Source organism: Natator depressus, chromosome 14, assembly GCF_965152275.1.
Source record: "Natator depressus isolate rNatDep1 chromosome 14, rNatDep2.hap1, whole genome shotgun sequence".
NCBI lineage: Eukaryota > Metazoa > Chordata > Testudines > Cheloniidae > Natator > Natator depressus.
The window spans coordinates 7357477-7378219 of NC_134247.1; the positions used below are offsets into that span (position 1 = coordinate 7357477).

The window sequence follows — 20743 nt, forward strand, 5'->3', positions numbered from 1 at the left end:
TGATGAAAGGCAGCAAGTACTGGATGTACTCTGTGTATGTGTTTACTGTGTGTGTGTTGTGCGTGGTTAGAAGCAGGTTCCACCTGCAGTCTGTGTATGTGTTTGTTGTAGCAGTGGGGGGTTACGGGTGTGTATTTGTGGGTGGTGGTGGTGGTGATGTGGGGTATTGTAGTGTGGGGCACATTGTCAGTTGCACTGTTTGCTGTGTGGGGTAGTGATGGATGGTTATATGTGCGTGGTGAGAGGTAGCAAACACTAGCTGTACTGTTTTTTGTGCGCATATGTTTTGTGGTGGGGAGGTTGTGGGTGTGAGGTGGTGGAGGAAGTTGTGATGTGCGGTACCAATTGCACTCTGTCTGTATTTTGTGTGTTGTGTTGCTGATGGGGTATTGTGTGGCACTTTGTATATGTTGTGCGTTGTAGTGGTAGGGGGCTGTGTGCATAATGGATGCAAGTGGGTGACAGGGGTTTGTGGTATTGTGCAATATGGGTGTGTGGTGCCAGCTGCACACTCTGTGTACCTTTACTGTGGTGTTGTGTGTGATGCATTGGGGGGGATAGTGTAGTGTAGGGTGTTTGGTGCCAGTTGCACTCTGTGTATATGTTTGTTGTATGTTGTAGTGGTGGGGTGGATTGTGCATCTGGATGTGTGTGTGTGTGTGAGAGGTTGGATGACAGTGCAGTTGGCGCCATGTATATTTGTTGTGTGTTGTGGCGGAGTGAATTTTGGGTGTGGAGGCGTGTGTGTGTGTGTGTGGTGCGACTTGCATTTTGTATTGCGTAATTGTGGGGGGGATTTGTGCGTCAGTTGTAATGGGGGAGATTTGTGTGTGTGTGTGTTGTCTAGTACGGTGTGTGGTGCCAGTTGCACTGGGTGTGTCGTAGTCGGGGAGGCTGTTGATGGTGTGTGTTGTATAGTACGGTGTGAGGGTTCAGTTGCTCTGTTTGTGTTGTAGTGGGGGAGGGGATTGGTGTGTGTCTTGCGGAGGAAGGAGTTGTATGTGTTGTGTAGTGGGATGTGTGGTGTCAGGTGTATTGTGTGTGTTGTAGTGGGGAGGTGGTTGGTTGTGTGTTGTGCCCGTGGTGTGTGTGGTGCCAGTTGCACTGTGTGTTGTGGTGGGGCAGGTGATTGTGTAGGGGGAGGTAGGGCTGTGGTAGTGGTGGGGAAGGGCTGCGCAGGGGGCAGTGTAGTCGGTGGACGCTGGCAATGGGGGGAGGGGGCTGTATGAGTGGGAAGGGCTGTGCAGTGTGGGCATGGGGGCAGGGCTGTGCAGTGAGGGAAGGGCTGTGTGTGGGAAGAAGGGCTGCCTGATATGTGTGTGATGGGGAAGGGCTGTGCAGTGGGGAGGAAAGGGTTGCATGGCAGGGGTGTGGGGGAGGGCTGTGTATCAGGGAGGGGGAAGTGTGTGGGAAGGGCTGTATATTGGGGGAAGGGCTGTGCAGCGTGGGGAAAGAAGGGTTGCAGGAGATGTGTGTGTGGGAAGGACTGTGTATTAGGAAGGGGTGTGCAGAAAGGGGCAGTATGTGGGGGGAAGGGCCGTGTATGGGGGAAGGGCTGCGCAGTGGGGAGGGAAGGGTTGGGGGAGGGTTGTGTATTAGGGAGGGGGCATTGTGTGTGGGGGAGAAGGAGTGTGCAGAAGGGGGTAGTGTGGGGCGGAAGGAGGAGACAGTGTGTTGGGGAAAGGAGTGTGCAGAGGGGGCAGTGTGTGGGGGAGGGGGCAGTGTGTGTGTGTGTGGAATTGCTGTGTGGTGGGGGAAGGACTGTGTATTAGGGAGGGGGCAGCATGTGGGGGGAAGGCGTGTGCTGAAGGGGCAGTGTGTGTGGCGGGGAAGGAGTGTGCAGAGGGGGCAGTGTGGGGGGGAATTGCTGTGGGGAGGGGGAAAGGCTGTGTGTTAGGGAGGGGGCAGGAGTGTGCAGAGGGGGTAGTGTGTGTGGGAAGGGGGCAGCGTGTGAGGGAAATCGCTGTGGGGAGCGGGAAGGGCAGTGTATTAGGGAGGGGGCTGTGTGTGTGCGTGCGTGCGCGGGGGGGAGCAGGACCGGCCGCGCACCGCTCCCCGCCGCGCCCGGGCCGGCCCGGACCTGCCCCGCCGCCCTTGCGGCCGCCCAGAGCCGGCGAGCCGAGCCCCGCGCACGGGCGGAGCCGCCGGGCTGGGATCCTCCCCCCGCCCCCGACGCGCGGCTCGCACGTCAGGAGCCGGAGCCGGAGGCAGCGCCCAGCCCCGCCGCTACCAGAGGCTCGGCGGTTGCCGGACGGGGCGGACGGCGGCTCCCGGCGCAGCCCGGCTCCCGGCGGGAGCAGCGAGGGGGCGCCATGGCCGACGTGTTCCCGGGCCACGAGCCCGGCGCGGCCCCGGACGTGGTGCAGCGCTTCGCTCGCAAGGGAGCCCTGAGGCAGAAGAACGTGCACGAGGTGAAGGAGCATAAATTCACCGCGCGCTTCTTCAAGCAGCCCACGTTCTGCAGCCACTGCACCGACTTCATCTGGTGAGACCCCCCTCTGCACCCCCCCGTCCCTATACCGCCCCCGGGCTGCCCCTTACACCGCCCCCCCGGTCACCCCCTCCTGCAGCCCCTGCACCGACTTCATCTGGTGAGACCCCCCTCTGCACCCCCCCGTCCCTACACTGCCCCTGGGCTTCCCCTGCCCTTTATACCGCCCCCTGGTCACCCCCTTCTGCAGCCCCTGCACCGACTTCATCTGGTGAGATCCCCCTCCTGTACCCCCTCGTCCCTATAGCGCCCCTGGGCTGCCCCTGCCCCTTATACCGCCCCCCAGTCACCCCCTCCTGCAGCCCCTGCACCGACTTCATCTGGTGAGATCCCCCTCCTGTACCCCCTCGTCCCTATAGCGCCCCTGGGCTGCCCCTGCCCCTTATACCGCCCCCCAGTCACCCCCTCCTGCAGCCCCTGCACCGACTTCATCTGGTGAGATCCCCCTCTGGACCCCCCCCGTCCCTATACCGCCCCCGGGCTGCCCCTGCCTCTTATACCGCCCCCCGGTCACCCCCTCCTGCAGCCACTGCACCGACTTCATCTGGTGAGACCCCCCCTCTGCACCCCCCCGTCCCTACACCGCCCCCGGGCTGCCCCTGCCCTTTATACCGCCCCCTGGTCACCCCCTCCTGCAGCCCCTGCACCGACTTCATCTGGTGAGATCCCCCTCTGCACCCCCCCGTCCCTACACCGCCCCCGGGCTGCCCCTGCCCTTTATACCGCCCCCTGGTCACCCGCCACCTGCAGCCCCTGCACCGACTTCATCTGGTGAGACCCCGCTCTGTACCCCCTCGTCCCTATAGCGCCCCTGGGCTGCCCCTGCCCTTTATACCGCCCCCCCGGTGACCCCCTCCTGCAGCCCCTGCACTGACTTCATCTGGTGAGATCCCCCTCTGTACCCCTCCCGTCCCTATACCGCCCCCGGTCTGCCCCTGCCCTTTATACCGCCCCCCCGGTGACCCCCTCCTGCAGCCCCTGCACTGACTTCATCTGGTGAGACCCCCCTCTGTACCCCTCCCGTCCCTATACCGCCCCCGGTCTGCCCCTGCCCTTTATACCGCCCCCCGGTCACCCCCTCCTGCAGCCCCTGCACCGACTTCATCTGGTGAGACCCCCCCTCTGTATCCCTCCGTCCCTACACTGCCCCTGTGCTGCCTCTGCCCCTTATACCGCCCCCCGGTCACCCCCCTCCTGCAGCCCCTGCACTGACTTCATCTGGTGAGAGACCCCCCCCCCCGTACCCCCCCTGTCCCTATAGTGCCCCTGGCCCTTATACCGCCCCCCCCGGTCATCCCCCTCCTGCCTCTACTGCACCAACTTCATCTGGTGAGAGAGTCCCCCGTACCCCCCCCGTCCCTATAGCGCCCCTGGGCTGCCCCGCTCCTTATACCGCCCCCCGGTCACCCCCCTCTTGCAGCCCCTGCACCGACTTCATCTGGTGAGACCCCCCCTCTCTACCCCCCCGTCCCTATAGCGCCCCTGGGCTGCCCCTGCCCCTTATACCGCTCTCCGGTCACCCCCCTCCTGCAACTCCTGCACCGACTTCATCTGGTGAGAGCTGCAGGAGGGGATTGCGGGGGGGCGGTATAAGGGGCAGGGGCAGCACAGGGGTGGTATAGGGACGGGGGGTACAGAGTGGGGGGTCTCACCAGATGAAGACGGTGCAGTGGCTGCAGGAGAGGGGTGACCCCCCCCCCGTACCCCTCCGTCCCTACACTGCCCCTGGGCTGTCCCTTCCCCGCCCCTGCCCCTTATACCGCCCCCCCGTCACCCTCCTCCTGCAGCCCCTGCACCGACTTCATCTGGTGAGAGACCCCCCCTGTAACCTCCCCCCCCATCCCTATACCGCCCCTGGGCTGCCCCTGCCCCTTATAAGACCCCCGGTCACTCCTCTCCTGCAGCCACTGCACCGACTTCATCTGGTGAGAGACCCCCTCTGTACCTCTCTTGGACAGTCCCTATCCCTATACCACCCCTGTGCTGCCCCTGCCCCTTATACCACCCTCTAGTCACCCCCTCATGCAGTCACTGCACTGACTTCATCTGGTGAGAGACCCCCTATGTACCTCTGTGCTGTCCCTTCCCCTATACTATCCCTGTACTGCTCCCTACCCCTATACCTACTCCCATACTGCTCCCTGCCGCTCACACTGCCCTATACCGCCCCCCAGGCACCCACCTCCTGCACAGACTTCGTCTGGTGAGAGACCCCCTATACAGTCCCCGCACTGCCCCCGTACTGCCCATGGCCCTATACTATCCCCGTATTGCTCCCTGCTATCTTCAACCCCCCCATACCGCCCCCAGACAACCCTCCTCCTGCAGCCACTGCACTGGCTTCATCTGGTGAGAGACCCCCAGTACTGCTCCTGTACCACCCTGTACTGCCCCTGCTCCTATACCACCCCTGTAGTGCTCCCTGCAGCTTACACCACCCTATAGTGTCCCCCAGGCAACCCTCTCCTGCAGCTACTGCACCGACTTCACCTGGTCAGAGACCCCTGCCCTGCTCCTGTACTGTCCCTGCCCGTATACCACACCCATATTGCTTCCTGCCACTTACACCACCCAATACCACCCCTGGTCCCTATACTATCCCAGCCACCCACCCCTGCTGCCACTGCACTGACTTCATCTGGTGAGAGACCCCTGTATACTGCTCCTATACCATCTCCTCCTGCAGCCATTGCACTGAGGTCTTCTGGTGAGAGAGCCCCCCAATGCACCCCCCGCTCCCTATATCACCCCCCCACACACACACACTGCCCTCTTTGGTAGCCCTCTTCCTGCATCCACTGCACTGATTTCATCTGGTGAGACTCCCTGCTACCTTGCCTGTACCATCTGTCCTCTCCCCCCATGATTCGGGATGCATCATGAACTACCCACCTCAGCCAGCCCTCCTTATGTTGCCACTGCACCTATTGAATTTGGTGAGAGACCCAACCGTACCACTTGTACCTTGCTGTTCCCACACCTTGCTAGGGAGGATTTCCTCCATGCCATATGCCTTCCCTCATATCTGATCACCTTAGGTAGGCCACGTAGTGCAGCCCTACTGCACTCATTTAATCCGAGTGACCTTCCTCCTCATCCCCCATATTGCCTCCACCACAACATATCTACGTATTTGCCCCGTTGCCCAGCACATCTTCTGCAGTTAGTACATTAACTTCATTTGGCGACTTCCCCAGTAATTCTCCTATAGGAATGCATTTTGCCCACATCCTGCAGCCACTGGTGACTCTTAACTGGGGAATCCCCTAGCTTGAACCCTGGGAACAACTCTACATCACCTCCCATTATATTCTCTGACCCGTGCCATAATGCACATGCACCCCTGTTTTGCAGCCATTGCACTTTGTTTTGTGAGTCTCTTCAGGAGACCATGCACCCTGGGGACTCCTGGGAAATGACCCTTGGGCAAGAAATGAACACTCCCTGCAGTCCTCTGATATGCATCCAACCCATGTTCTGCAGCCAGAGGATCAGCTTAATCTGGGGATAATCGCTTGGACTGTTCTCCATCTCCTAAACATCTGTTTCCCTATTGTGATACACGGAGCACACCCCATACCCTCCAGACCACCATGCGTGTTTATCCCTCCTCCCCCAACCCAAGTTCTGGTGTCACTTCACTGATTTCATTTGCTGAGTCTCCCACATGTGCCCACTTTATCCTTCCTGGCATACATACATACATCTAATCTCATCCTGTCCAGGTTCTACAGCCACTGATTTAATCTGGTAAGGGACTTCCCAGCGTTTGCAACAATCTCCAGTCATTCAGCAAAACTTTTGTGGCCTTTTCATTATCTTTGTGATAGTTGCTGTTCCTGTGTTCCCTGTTGCTGCCTGTGGAGGGCAGGGAGACGAGAAAATAGATTGCAGCCAGTGCCTCTGGATTAGCAAGTCTAGGAAAGGCTGCTGAGAGACAAAGAGAACAAAATAATCAAATTAGAGGTCTGCTCGGGCTTAATTTTAAAGCCTGACCAGAATACAACCTAGGCACAAACCTGACCCGAGCATGTCGAGTCCTTTTTAGATCCAACCTGGACCCGACACTTCCCTCCAAACCGGTGTCAGGGCTGCCTCCACCTCGTACTTGGGGTTCAGTTGGGTAGTGGCTTCTCACTTCTCATGCCTGTGAATCCTCTCCGGCCGTCTCCTGCCCATGGGGTCAGCACAGTGGTAGGTGTGTGCCCTGCCACTGCTGCCTGGCTGCGCTGTGCGCACTGCGGAGTGAGATGTGCTGTGACTCGTGAGTGCAGTCTGCAGCATTCACAGCACAGTGAGGTGGTGGTGGTTGGCAGGGGTGGGGCACGCAGCTGCTGCAGCACCGACTTCACAGCAGGAGGAGATGATCAGAGCCTACCTGACCAGACCTGAATCCGAGAGGATTGGTTCTTTTCAGACCCAACCTGATGGACTCAAACCTGATACTGGGAATTGGGTCCCGGGCAGGTTGCAAGGCTCTACAACAAACCGTTCAGGATCCAGAAGCAAAAACTGAATAGTTAGTCCCTGTCATGCGCTTGGCCAAGTGGTGTACTCCGCTCACTCATAACCTATGCCAGACAGGGCAATTTAAGTGTGTGCTTGCATGTGGTTGGCTTAGCTGCATTGTAGGGGGAGGGATAGCTCAGTGGTTTGAGCACTGGCCTGCTAAACCCAGGGTTGTGAGTTCAATCCTTGAGGGGGCCATTTAGGGATCGGGGCAAAAATTGGGGATTGGTCCTGCTTTGAGCAGGGGGTTGGACTAGATGACCTCCTGAGGTCCCTTCCAACCCTGAGATTCTATGATTCTATACCCTCTGCTAAGAAGGGCAAAAATGAGTAGTGTGCAGGCTGATCCCCCGTGACCTGAGCTGGATGAGACAGTGGGAATGGGTGGGACACTTGGCTCACTTGTAAATTATATACATTCATGTGCTTCCTTCTCTTTTTGTTGCATACTACAACTTGTGTGGAGAGAGGAAAGACTTGGGGGCTTATCTTCAAATTTGTAGAGCAGCCACCCTTCCCACTGATGTTAGTGAGAGCGGTGGGGATCTGAGCACTGCTGAAAGGAAGGTCTGTTGTTCCTTGGGGCTCAGCTGTGTGAGAAGATGGTGAGGGGAAGGCATGCAACTGGCTGCGTGCGCGCTGCACTTGACTGGCTCCCTCAGCATGCACTGGGCAGCATGATCCTTGGCCTACTGTACATTCCCAGTTTCTCTCTTTGTACTGCATGCTTTAACTTGGATGCTGTGGAAGAGAGAGACTGATGCTATTAGCAAACACAATAAAATGCGTGAGAGGGGAGCATGCAACAAACTGTTGAAAATATATGCGGGGAGGAGTGGCTGAAATGGACATCGGCAGACTATAGATCAGTGGTCCCCAACCTTTCTGTGGGAATAGCATATTTCTTTTCCCAGAAGACTGTGGCTGGCGCCAGACACCCCGCCACTGAAATGCAGCCGAGAAACGGCAACGCTTCTCGGTGGCATTTCAGCGGGCAGTTCTCTGGTGGCCACGCTCGGTGGCAGCATTTCGGCAGCGTGGTGTCCTGCGGGCGCACGCAATTGCCCCGGTGGGCGCCATTGCGCCCGCGGGCACCACATTGGGGACCCCTGCTGTAGAACGATGTAAAAGGGAAAAATAAGTTCTGGCTTCTCACACTATCACAATTGGAGGGATATTGCAAAACCCTTCATTTGTAAAAGCAGAAGAATTTAAAAACTGCTTTAAAATAAATCCAAAAAGAGTGAGACTTGGCAGGTGTGAAAGAATGCTGCAGGGTTTATTGCCAGCATGTATTGGTACAGATAAATAATGCAGTTTTTAAAAACAATACCGCCCTGATAAAAGGCACCTGATTACAGGATGTATTTGTAAGTGCAAGGATATCCTGTTGTTGACAGGTGGCAAGAGTAGTTGTACGCTGTGGTCTTTCCTTGCTAGTAAGTCTAGGAAGCTCTTAAATGTTCTTCAAAGACAGCATGCAGCTGCTTGAGTACATTTTTTTTTTCATTATTGGTTTAAAGTCAGATGCAATATTGGGTGCTTTTGTACCAAAAACATGGCAAGTATGGTATCTTCAAAGGTCATTAAATGGACACCTAACTGTTGCATCCCAATAACAATTTCCAGTTGAGGGGTAAAAATCAAGAATGTGATTGTTATTAAACATTTGGAGGTGTGAATAAAGAACATGTAATGCTTCAGTGGAATGAAGTTCCTCTCCAAATGTGTGTGGGTTTTTTTTTTTTTAAATCAAACTTGATGATCTTAATATTGAACTAAGTAGCAGTTTCCTATTTAGACTTGCCAAATTTGTTTAAAGGAAATTCTACCCAAGGTTTGACTTATTTTGTGAAATTTTGGATTAAAAAAAGATTCATTACACTATAGATTGCATAGAACAGACTTGGAATGTGAACTAGTGTCTTTCAGTACAAACCACGAAGAAAGGATGCATTCTCAGTTTAGCTGTTCAAAGAACACTGTTGTCTTGAAATCTAATCACCTAACAAAATAAAGAAACAACCTACAAGTAGTTTCAGGTTCTGTGTCCAGCCTTAGTCCTGTTGTCTGTCTGTCTTTTGGTGGTTTTACAATTATATTTGTATATTTTAGAAAAACAAAAACAATTTTTCTCTCCTATGTTATGGAGTGAAAGACCCACACAAACAGGGAAACAGTGAAAAGACTGTATGCCAAGTATTGTCAAATATACTCAGAGTAAATAAACAAATACAATTTTATAATCTTTCCAGTACCATGATCTTAGATGTCACTTGTAATAACAGTAGGAAAATATTTCAGGGAAAACTGTAAATTGTTTTGTAAAGTTGAGTGTCCCTTTAATGTCAACTTTAAATTGAACTAAATTTTTACTGAAGTTACATGAGGTTTCTCTAAATGATTTTTTTCTCTAAATCACAATAAATGTTTGGATATGAGGAAGAGATGTTATTGTTATTTAATCAATTTTGTAGCTAAACTTCATACTTATTTTTGCTAAAGGGAGCTGTATTGGATGTAATGGCTTTGCTGGATGTTTGTTGTAATTTGGTTTTATTTTCTCAGAAAAAACACTATTACCTCAGATTAAAAAACATCCTCAAAAGAGAGAATGTAGAGAGCGTGTGGTTTCAGAGTAGCAGCCGTGTTAGTCTGTATTCGCAAAAAAAAAAAGAGGAGTACTTGTGGCACCTTAGAGACTCATGAAAGCTTATGCTCACATAAATTTTAGTCTCTAAGGTGCCACAAGTACTCCTTCTTTTTTTTTTTTAGTGTGTGTGTGTAAATGAGTACTGAAACAATTTTTTTTTTTTTGATGGAGAGAAAACTCCATGTCAAAATTAAAAATGAGGTGGTGATTTTTGTGAGATTTAATACATTATTAAACTCTGGGTACACAAGCTAATACTATGTACATGTTTAAATCATTGTTTCAAACAATGATAGCTTATTAATAGAATTATTTTTAAAAGATTAGAATTACAATAGTTATTAAAGCAGCGGCCATTATTAATTTATTTTCTTTGTGTTAGGTGAATATTCTTTGTAATAGCCCCAAAACAACCATTGTCAAACCCCTTACTGTACTTCTGTCTCCTGACCATCCTGCAGTCGCTGTTTTATATAGTTGAATTTTAGTATGCATATTGAGATTTATCTTAGAATCCAACTGTGGTTCTTTTTATAGCTCTCTAGCAGTTGGAGTATTTATAATATTGTAAGTATACACATGGCATGGAGTGAATTGTAACATTATGTAATATTCACAGATGACAATAATTGTGGATCCAAAATTGCTTGTAAAATAAAATTAAAATAATGGTTTGCCAGAAAATGAAATTAGATAGCTGGAATCTACTGCTATTCTCATATTTGAAATAGATGGGCTAATGCTTTGTTTTGTATTATAAAAGCTGTTGCTTTCTTAGCAAAACCTGAAATCATGTAGTTTAATATGAGGTTTTTTATTATAGTAGGTTAGTGGGAAGAAGCAATAACTAAATTATGTTAAGACAGTGTTTGTCTTTTTCCCTTACAGGGGATTTGGGAAACAAGGATTTCAGTGCCAAGGTAAGCCACAAATAGTTTATTGATTGGCATACAGTGTTACACTTCATTTTAAATCCAGCCAAAGGTTGAAAGGTATAGCAAGAAGGAAACAAACAGCAGGAAAAGCTATGCAAGTGATCTGTCCTTGTGTACATTGAAAAGGATTAGAATTGTTTAATTAAGATTTTTAAAAAATGTGAAATATGCAAATCAGCTTTTTTTGACAGTTTCCTCAAATTAAATGTCATAATCTGCATACAATGCAGCCTCTAACCTTTTACAAAAAGAATGTTTATGCAATTTATATCTTACAGAGAACATTTTTTTTTTTTGGTCAGGAGGTGCTGCATGTGGGGGTGTATTTGGAAAATGAAATAATCTTTTAGTCTTATGGATTTTCTTTCATGTCCCAATCTTTGTTTTCAATCTTCATCCCTTTTACCTATAAATTCAGGTGGACCATTGGTTTGAACTCTGTTTTAATCAACACAAAGGATCACTCTGTGGTGTAGAGTACAGTTAAGAAACCCCCAAACAATAAAATGCATGTAATTAATTCCCAGTCAGCAGAGCTAGCAATTATTGTAATAATGTGAACTGATAACAGTTGGAAGTTATATTAGGATAGCTATATTAAAACTCATTTCATGCTACGTTCTGTTATAGGCTTTATAAACTGCACCATTGTCATATTCATTCAGTATTTATTCAAGTTAGCAATAGTTTTCTTTATCTACTTTATACATATTATCTTTACCTTTTAATAGACATCAGAATGCTGTAACTTCTTATAATTTATCTGTCCTATTGATGCTACATGTGTACTGAGTAGTTAGCCTTCTGGCTCTTTCGCTCATTACACTTTCTATGATTGTTTGCTAATGCTTTAAACCAAAGTTTTCTATCCTCAATACTAATTTTATTTATTAAGTAGGGAAATGAGCACGCTGTTAGTTGTGGTAATTTCATGGCAGGGCTATTTTGAGGTTAGCTGGCGCTTTTAAAAATAAATCCTTTCTCATTTTTCTTTCATGTAGTGTTGTTAGTGGAAGCACAAGTGACTACAGTACATCCTATATTCCCCTTTCTTAAAAAATGTAGCCTATATTTTGCCTGTTGTCCACTATCTAAGCATATTTTTACCATAGAATTAACACATGGAAAAAAAACCTTGTTACTTTTAACCCTCCTGCTATCCCTATGTCTTATTGCTCTTTGTAAGTCATAGATCTAGTATCATACTGCCAAATCTTTAGTGGAGTGACACTCTGTTCCATTAAAGATGCTGAAATTTGGCCTCTAGTGAGGGAATTCTTTAAAGGTTCAACACGGGGAGTTCCCTGCACTACATAGATGTTACAAAAATTAAGTAAGAATGTGGGGTGAGAATGTTCTCCATTCATTTTGTATTTGTTTTAGTGATGAACCTTTAAAAATTCAGTTGGTAAGGAAGTCCACTTTTTATGTGTTGCCTTACTATGACATTTGCATGTTCTTTTTCTGGTGTACTTCACCATTATGGGCCCTGAGCATGTCAAGTATTTAATATGCTGAAATTTAAGGGCCTCACTGATTGCTCCCTTTATTGTATTTTACTGATAGAAGCTGGTTGAGCACCTAGGGAAGCTTCAAGTATGTGAATGGTTGTGTAACGTCAGTGTTTGGCAAGGAGGAGGGTGTAAGAGCATGGGAATGAACTAGCTCTGAAGCGCATATGTTATACTCCTTCTCAAATATTTAAAAAAACTAGGAACAAGATGGATAAAATAAATCAAGTTTAAAATCTTTTCAAACTTTCTCATAAGCCTGCCTTTAACTATATGGGGTTAGGAGAAAACTTCCCTTGTGTTATTCCATAATTGCTTATTGCAGAGTTTGTTGCATCTTTTTCTTAAGCAGCTGATACTTGCAGTTATCCACCAATGATACAGGACTAGATGGACTATTGTCAGATTTAGTATGGCAATTCCTGTTTCCAGTGTCTTATCTTTTGGGAGGGTTTCTCCTACTACACTTACCAGTCTGAGCGTAGGGTTAATTTTAATTTTCCAAGAAGAGGCCTATTTGGTAAGGAAGATGTTTATCCTAGGAGGTAAAGATCAGAGTTTGATCTTGTCTAATCTCCAAGACATTGTCTTGGCACTGGCAACAACGGGGGATTTCGTGCTCTGGAAGTAGTTTTTTTCTGGAGCCTGAAGATGTTCTTGTGCATCCAAGCTGTATTTCTGTGCATTTACACTACTGGAGGATACTCTGGACAGTGCATTTGGACTCTGTTCTTACATGGTCAAAAGTAATAAAGAACGTGATCATTTAAAAAAAATTCTCATCTTTATCATGGTTGCTAATGCCATAAAATACATTTCTTCATTCTCAATGTTGTTTGTCTGTGTGTTAGTGCACCAATCACAGTGGTATCTGATCTCTACTACTATAATATTTAAATGATGAACTTTGCTGTTTGCTGATCCAGATTAAAGTGAAACCATATTAATTAGAAATACCACCAGGAGTTGTCCTTGAATCTTAAATCACTCTCTCTGATGACAGTTGGGTGGGTGCTGCACTTCAGCTGTCTGACTTGAATCATAGTTCTTTAGTTCAAAAACAGTTCTTCTATAGATAGAAAATTAATTGTTCATTTCTTCCTCTCCTCCCTCCTTTCTCATGCCTCTCTCTGACCCTTAATAATAAAGGAAAAGGGTTATGTTTGAGGACAGACTGCTTAACTGTAGCATCCGTGCAACTCTGAAATGCAGGATTAATTGGGAACTTCAGGCCAGGCCATGGTGTTATTAACCTAAGTGAATAAGTGAGAAAGTTTTGCTGAATCTGAGGACGTTAAATAAGAATGTAAAGGGGAAAATAGGAAAAGAAAAGTAGAAAAATACTGAAGGATAGGCAGATTGAAATGGAAGCCCAAGAGTAAAAGTGGGCCTTTCACCTCCTGGCAGCTAATGCAAAATAAAATAATAAATTTTATCTTAATTATGTAGTCCTTTAAAAACATGTGCATCTGTCACATCTTGTGTGATTAGGGATTTTGTTTACTGTAATGTTGCTAAAAAAAACATTCAGTGACTGTTTTTTGTTCTTTTGTTGTAGTCTGATGGTGTTATCTTGTCTTGATCTGGCAGGTGGTGGTGTGTAGAATGGGGTTGGAGAGGGGGAAGAATGAATATGCAAAGTGAAATGTTAAACCAGCTGTTCATTGAAGTTGGTCAAACCAAATTGATTTTTACAAGAAACTTTTTAACTGTAATTTTAAAAAAAAATCAACCAAATTTTTATATCTTGGAAACTAACTAGTATTCTCCCCCCTCCCTCCCGTTTTTACTCTTGTCTAATAAATTCCTGCCTTTTGGAAATGAATGGAATTGTTTGGTATTTGGAAAGCTGCTGCTTTAGTTACTGTATCATTTAACATTCCATGAGAAATGAAGTCACTACAGTAAAAGCTGTGTTATCTGGCACTTTACCAGCTGGAAAGCTCTAGAAACTGGCATTTCTGATATCCATTAAAAGTCCGGTTGGCGCGAGGCCAGCAGGTTCCCTACCTGGCTCCGCGTGGCTTCCCGGAAGCGGTGACATGTCCCTGCTGCACCTAGACAGAGGAACAGCCATGGGGGCTCCGTGTGCTGCTCCTGCCCTGGGTGCTGGCTCTGCAGCTCCCATTGGCCGGGAACCATAGCTAATGGGAGCTGCGGGGGCGGCGCCTGCGGGCGGAGGCAGTGGGCAGATCTTCCCGGCTGCACCTCCACCTAGGAGCAGCAGGGACATGTCGCTGCTTCTGGGGAGCTGCCCAAGGTGAGAAATGCCTGGATCCAGCACTCCAAAAACCCTTCTGTACCCCAACCACCTGCCCCAAGCTCCCTCCCAGAGCCCACACCCCAACTCCCAGCCCTGAGCTCCCTCCCACACCCAAATTCCTTCCCTCCATTGGTAAGTATAACTCTTTCCACTTTATGCATCCGATGAAGTGAGCTGTAGCTCATGATATCTTATGCTCAAATAAATTGGTTAGTCTCTAAGGTGCCACAAGTATTCCTTTTCTTAGTTAACTGGAATTTTTGACTTACTGGCACGCCTCCCCACCCCCCCATTCCCCTAACATGCTGGATAACAAAGCTTTTATTGTATTACGTTTGTAGAAAAGAAACAAACAATTCATTGTTGTTTTCTCTTATTGAAAGGCTCTGAAATACTGAAGAAGGAATAAACCTAGAACAACTATGCAGGGTGAAAGCTGGGACAATGAATGTAATGAAGTGATTGAAAATAACAAGAGGATAAGGAAGTAACAGGAGTGCAAGATACTAGCTAGAAAGTAGGTTCTGGAAACTGCATGACTTTTAAAAATGAAGATATTCTAGTCAGAGAAGAGATGACATCAATGAAGAACATGGGAAAAATTTCAGACTGACAGAGAGGGAAAGGAAAAATTATTATAGTGACAGCTCCTAGTACAACTATAGTATAGTTCTTGGTCTGTCTGAGTCTCCATGTTGTAAAATCTCATGCTGGACTGAAACTTGACAGGCAAATATTAAAATTATATATTGCATGCCAGAACTGAGATGTGTTACCGGAGTTCAGTGGGAAAATTTAAAAAAAGTTTTGGTCAGCAGTAAACCTGTCCCTAGCTAACTCTGATTTTTTTTGCCGAATTCTGAGTCCTTCACTATATAGTGCACCAAATGAATGAAAAAATTTTTTAAAAAAAATTATCATAAGCGTTAATGTCCATAATGAGCCAATATCCATAATTAACTTTTTTGAACAAAGTTAAACCTTACTGAATTAGGGTTAATACCTTTTGGGCTACGTTGTCTTAGAAATGTAAATATTTATGTACATTTTGAGATTTTATGGAACTTCTTTAGCAGGAAGACAAGATAATACAATCTCTGGAAGGTATTAGGAAGTTCATAGGTTTTTCTGGAACAGCTGTGTATGAAATGACACAAATTCTCCCCTCTGAAGCTAACCTTTTGTGGATATCAACTGGGGAGAAAGACTCAATGTGTACTAATTACCTGTTTCTGGAAATTCCAGATAAAGACCCCTGCAGTGTATAAATGGTGAAGTGAACATGTTATGAGAGTGCTTGTTCTGAGCTGAAGCTCTAATGAACTTGTGACCACAAGGACTCCCCTAGGGTGAGGGAATTAAAAGACACATCCTGCCAGAATTTGTGTTAGGTTTGGGGGTTAACCAATATAAGCTTATTAACATGCATGCAGATTCTTTTGTTGTTTTTAATGTTTTGTCTGCATTTCTTTTTACCTTAAGAATAAAGTAGGCTTGCTTAGAAAAAATGGTGTGATACTTATAACCATAGCAATTACACTTGTCAACTGTCTCTGAAGAAAAAGCCAGCAGATGTCCTTGCGCAACCTGTCTGTGCTGGGAAATACATAGCGAAGGCAGGGAACTGTGCAGCTTGGAAATATCCTGGTCAGAAGGGAGAAGGATGTAGATCTCTACCCAAGAGAGGCAGCAGCTGGAGACGCCTGAGGGTTTGGTGCCCTTGCTGGTCCAGGAATGGGAAATACAAGTGCAGTTGCCATGAACTGCAAGAATTACATCTGAATTTTTGGGCTCTGTTCTTCAATTACTTTATTGAGCTCAGTTATTGCAGTAAACATTCAAACACTGGCTGATTTTTATAGTATTAGAAGTGGGCCTGAACCAGAGCAATCAATTTGAATCTCTTCTAGCTTCAGGGAATTTTGGTTGTGGGTCAAATTTTAGATGTGAACTTTGCAACTTGGTTACATATCTCTACAGTACATGTGACTGCTCCCGTTCATTGTTCCTCTTCTGGGTTTTGTGTGCCATCCCGTCTCTGACTCTACTCAAGAGAAGGGCAAGTCTTAAAGCTGTAAAATATTGCTGAGAAATGTTGGGCCTGATCCTCCTCTCACTGAAGTCAATGGGAATTTGCTGATGACCTCGAGGAGAGTAGACTCTTGGTCCATAGAGTTGGTGCACAATTGGGAGTGATAATCTTGCACTTAGCTTTAAAATTTGGGCTCCATAGAGCTTTGTGCAACTGTTAAGGTCTTTTTGGACCCTTGCATTTGTAATCAGTTTCTCTACTATTTAATAAAACATTAATACTGTATGGTAGAATCATTCTCAGCATGTTGTAACTCTGACAGATTGCTAGTAAACAAATTCTGTTTAAGTCTACTCAGGCTGTTCTCAAAGATTTGAAACAGTTTTCGTTCTGTGTAGGTCATCCTTGTGATTGTTAAAGTGAAAACATTGTAAGATCATAAAAATGATTTTTTTTTCCCCATTGTCAAGCAAGACAGCAAGTTGGCTATGATGGCGGGGGAAAGCTTTTGCTCTGTTTTCTGGAATCTTTACAAGGGGAATGCAGAAACATACAAATAAAAATTTAAACACATTATTTTGTCTTCCAGAATATGAATGTTTCTCTTTTTAAGGAAACAGCCTTTATGATAAGCATGCTCATTAATGTGGACCTTGTTTACTTTGTATTTTCGTTTCCATCTGTTTCCGTTTTTAAACAAAATATTTTCTTTGTGAAAACAGAGATGCATATTCATTCTAAAGAACAAGAACGGTGTACGTTGGAGAAAATTAGGGCCTGAGGATGTTCATGTAATTTCTTTTCTGTGCCTTAGTCTAGGTTTGGTTCCTTGAAGTCAGAATCCGTTTTAGTTCCAGCGGTGAAGATGAGATCAGCATTTGTGGTGTTGAGTAAATAATTTTCCCATGTTCAGATTTTGTGGTCACCTACTGCACACTCTCTGCCTCTTAATTTACTACTTCAGTGCCTTTAATGGGGTTGGAATACTCCACACACTTCATTTTGCATCCGACGAAGTGGGCATTCACCCACGAAAGCTTATGTTCCAGTCCATCTGTTAGTCTATAAGGTGTCACAGGACTCTTTGCTGCTTTATTTTCCAAATCCATTTTAAGATTTGAGGCTGACTGACAAACTGCTTAGCAAGTCAGGAAGTCTGTAGAGTTTACTCGTGTATGTGTGTATATTATTGACTTAAAGAGCTAATTATATGCTTAGCTAATCCATGTAACTGTGTCCCTTCTGTTGTTACTATGACACTCTCCCTCCATTCCCTCAATTTGAGTGTTTTTTATGTCAGTTGTGTCTTAACTAGACTGTAAGCTCTTTGGAAGAGGGTCTGTATCTTAGTATGTGCAGCGCCTAGCACAATGAGACTGCAGTCTTGTTTAAGGCCTCTGGGTACTACTGTAATAAAATTAATATATATTAAATGAAATCAGTTGGGAACTAAGCCATTTCCTTTCCTTGTAAAACAAATAGCATGTTAAGAAACTGAAACATAAGATCCTTTTTTTATGTCCCCTTCGCCTACTATTCTTTCTCCTGTGCTCTCTGAAATAAACCTTGGCCGTTGTGTCCTGTTCTTTTAAGCACTCTTAATTATTCCTAAAAAGGAAGAAAACTTAATTTTGTAAAATAAAAGCTCTTTTTGGAGGGATGGGGAACATACTAGCCTCTAATGTTCCTGTGCTGTATCTCTTATCTTGAAGAGAGGTCTTTGGCTTGTTTTACACATGCAGCATATGTTGTTTTCCTTTTCCAGTTTTAACATATTTATAGAGGAGATGTCAGAAGTTTTCTTTATAGGTGAATGAACTAGGGGTGTGGCAGCTTTTCTGTTCTTCCCTCTTGTCTTCCCACCAATAGTCTCATGTTAATTGCTTCCCTCATATGCTCTAGCTTCGTCTATTTTTTCCCATAATTAAAAGGAAAAAAAAGTATTTCATTGCTGCTGCTTCTGCTCCCAGAAATTTTGCTGCTGAGGTTGGACAGGAAGTAAAGTCTCACAAAGTTGTCTGTATCTTGATGTCAGTGTAAATTTTGCTGGCAGATTGGACGCTATACATGACCCCCCCTTGAAAAGTGCAGTTCTGTGCTGTGCTCTGGATGATTGAGCTTCCTTATAAATCAGGTTTCAGAGTAGCAGCCGTGTTAGTCTATATCTGAAAAAAGAAAAGGAGTCTCTAAGGTGCCACAAGTATTCCTTTTCTTCTTATAAATCAGTCTAATGAATACTTCTCTTAGCCTGATGCTAAGATTGCAGTTCAGTTCTACAGAAGTGAATGAGACTCTGTAGGGGAGTTAAGATCTATGGTTGCAAGTGCCTTTTGTAGGATCGAGGTCTATTTGAGTGCAATCTGTTGCAGATGAAAATTTAACAAATATAAATATTTTTTTCTTAAGTACATTTTGGATAGATTCTTTTTCTTTTTAACTTCTGTCTGCATTTGTTTTACCTCATCTCCTCTTTTTTTTTCCTTGCCTTCCCAACAATACACACACCAAGTAGGGAGGAAGCATGGTTTCAGTTTGGGGCTGATAGTGGAGGATCTTTCCAGCTGTGCTGAAGAATTCTGGAATGTCTTTGAATAGCCTTATCCTACATTAAAAACAGGTTTGCGTATGCCCTCATTGGTATTGTCACTCCTTGCAGGTGAAATGGCCTCTGCTTGAATGGGTTGTCAGTGCAGGATTTGGGTCTTCATTTCCCTCAGCCTCACTTATGTATACTAGGGTGAGTTCTTTCTCCTTTCACAGGGGTGTTGTGAGTATATATTCATTCATGTTTGTGAAAGGTTCAGGTACTAGGATGATGAAAGCCATAGAAAAGACTATAAATAAAGTAAAATAAAACCAGGTGTACAATAATGAGTTCACAATTTATTCATGGAGTAGAAATGCTTTATTAAAATAGGAAAGTACATCATTTAGTTGTTTTCCAGACAGCTTCTGTTGGAAAATCTGGGCATATTGCACTGCGTGTGTGCATGTGTGTTTTTGGTTTTTTGTTTTTAAGAAAATCTGACTCAGGGTGGTCGAGAGAGAAATGCATTTTGACTCATTTTAGGTTTTCTGGAATTGTTTTTCCACAACAGCAGACCCACCTTCTCTGCTCTGTTCACTTCTAACATGCTCAGGTTTTTTGTTTGTTTTGCTTGAGTCAGTTAGCTATCCCAGTAATTTTTACCATTAAAGAAAGTGACTGTTCCTTTGCCCTGAAAATGGTTCTATGAAGCTCGTCACGTTCTCATTAAGTACGTGGGCGTGATATCATCTGATTCAGAGATGACAGCCAAACCAGTTTGAGTCCTGGGCAGATAAAATTGGTGTATTCTTTATTGTTCCGTTTGGTTTTGCATGATTGCACAACAAAACACCACAACACCTGCTGATATTGAGCCATACCAGTATTCATTCATGTAAATTAACTTGCAAAATAGCATTTTAACAGATGAATTATGGTTGGAGCTGGTGTTTAGCAAGTGTTCTCAATGGCTTTCTCTGTTATAAGCGGAATTTCATGAAATGTTGGGAAGAGAATTTGTATAACGGTGAAGGAAAAAAAGTCAGATTTCCTGACTGAGATTCAGTGAGGCTTATAGACTTTTTTGTTTTAGTTTGAATTTGTTTGTTTTTGACTGGATGTTACATCCTCATTCAGTGGCAAACCCTCCAAACTTTAGTCACATGAAGCATTCCACTGTTAACACTGAAGTTAATGGAACTACACATATGAGTAAAAGTCTGTACCCCTGAGGGCCAAATCTTGATAGTTGTTATAAACTACAACCCTGTTGAAATCAGCAGGAGTCAACTGAAGTCTAAGGGAGGTTGCAGGTACTTAGATATTTGTCTTTAGTTGTTCACATGTTGTTGCTATTGGAAAATGAACTCTTGAAAGGTTAAAAAATGCAGAGAAATCCGCTCTAAAGACTTCCTGTAATAGATGGCTCCTATCTCAGGCAAATACACTAAAATGGTTTGTCTGTGGATTCCAGTATAACTTCATTTAACCTTGAGTTAAAACCATTCCTATACAAAACAAGCAGTTTTTGCTGGTACTTTAAGTAGCTGCGTACATATTCTACTAAGAGAAATGTGTAACTTTTTTGAAATTGTCTTGTGTATGTGCTTGGTGCATATTTCCAGTTGCCTGATGTTGCTTTTGTTTTTCCTCTCCAAAGTGATACACTTCTCTGAAAATGTGTATTGTGCCTCCCCATCCCCCCACTTCCACCAGTTCTAAATGGAATAGACGGCATAGAGCATTTTGATATGGACTGAAACCAAAACGTAGTGCTCAGTATGAACATGTAAGCTTATCAAGGGGTAGAAAAAATAGAAGA

The 20743-nt window shown here is 45.5% G+C and overlaps 1 protein-coding gene across 2 annotated transcripts in view; it reads left to right on the forward strand.

Annotated features, from left to right (window-relative positions):
* The first annotated feature begins 2277 nt into the window (after positions 1–2277).
* Positions 2278–20743, forward strand: part of PRKCA (protein kinase C alpha) — a 315357-nt gene continuing 296891 nt past the window's right edge. Inside the window, exons 1-2 of one of the 2 annotated variants that reach the window (XM_074971004.1) lie at positions 2278–2485; positions 10542–10573. In XM_074971004.1, the coding sequence (XP_074827105.1) occupies positions 2313–2485; positions 10542–10573 (205 nt within the window). In that variant the 5' untranslated portion in view covers positions 2278–2312. Of the gene's footprint in view, positions 2486–4395; positions 4417–10541; positions 10574–20743 lie in introns of those variants that run through there. The other variant, XM_074971005.1, reaches the window with a different exon arrangement.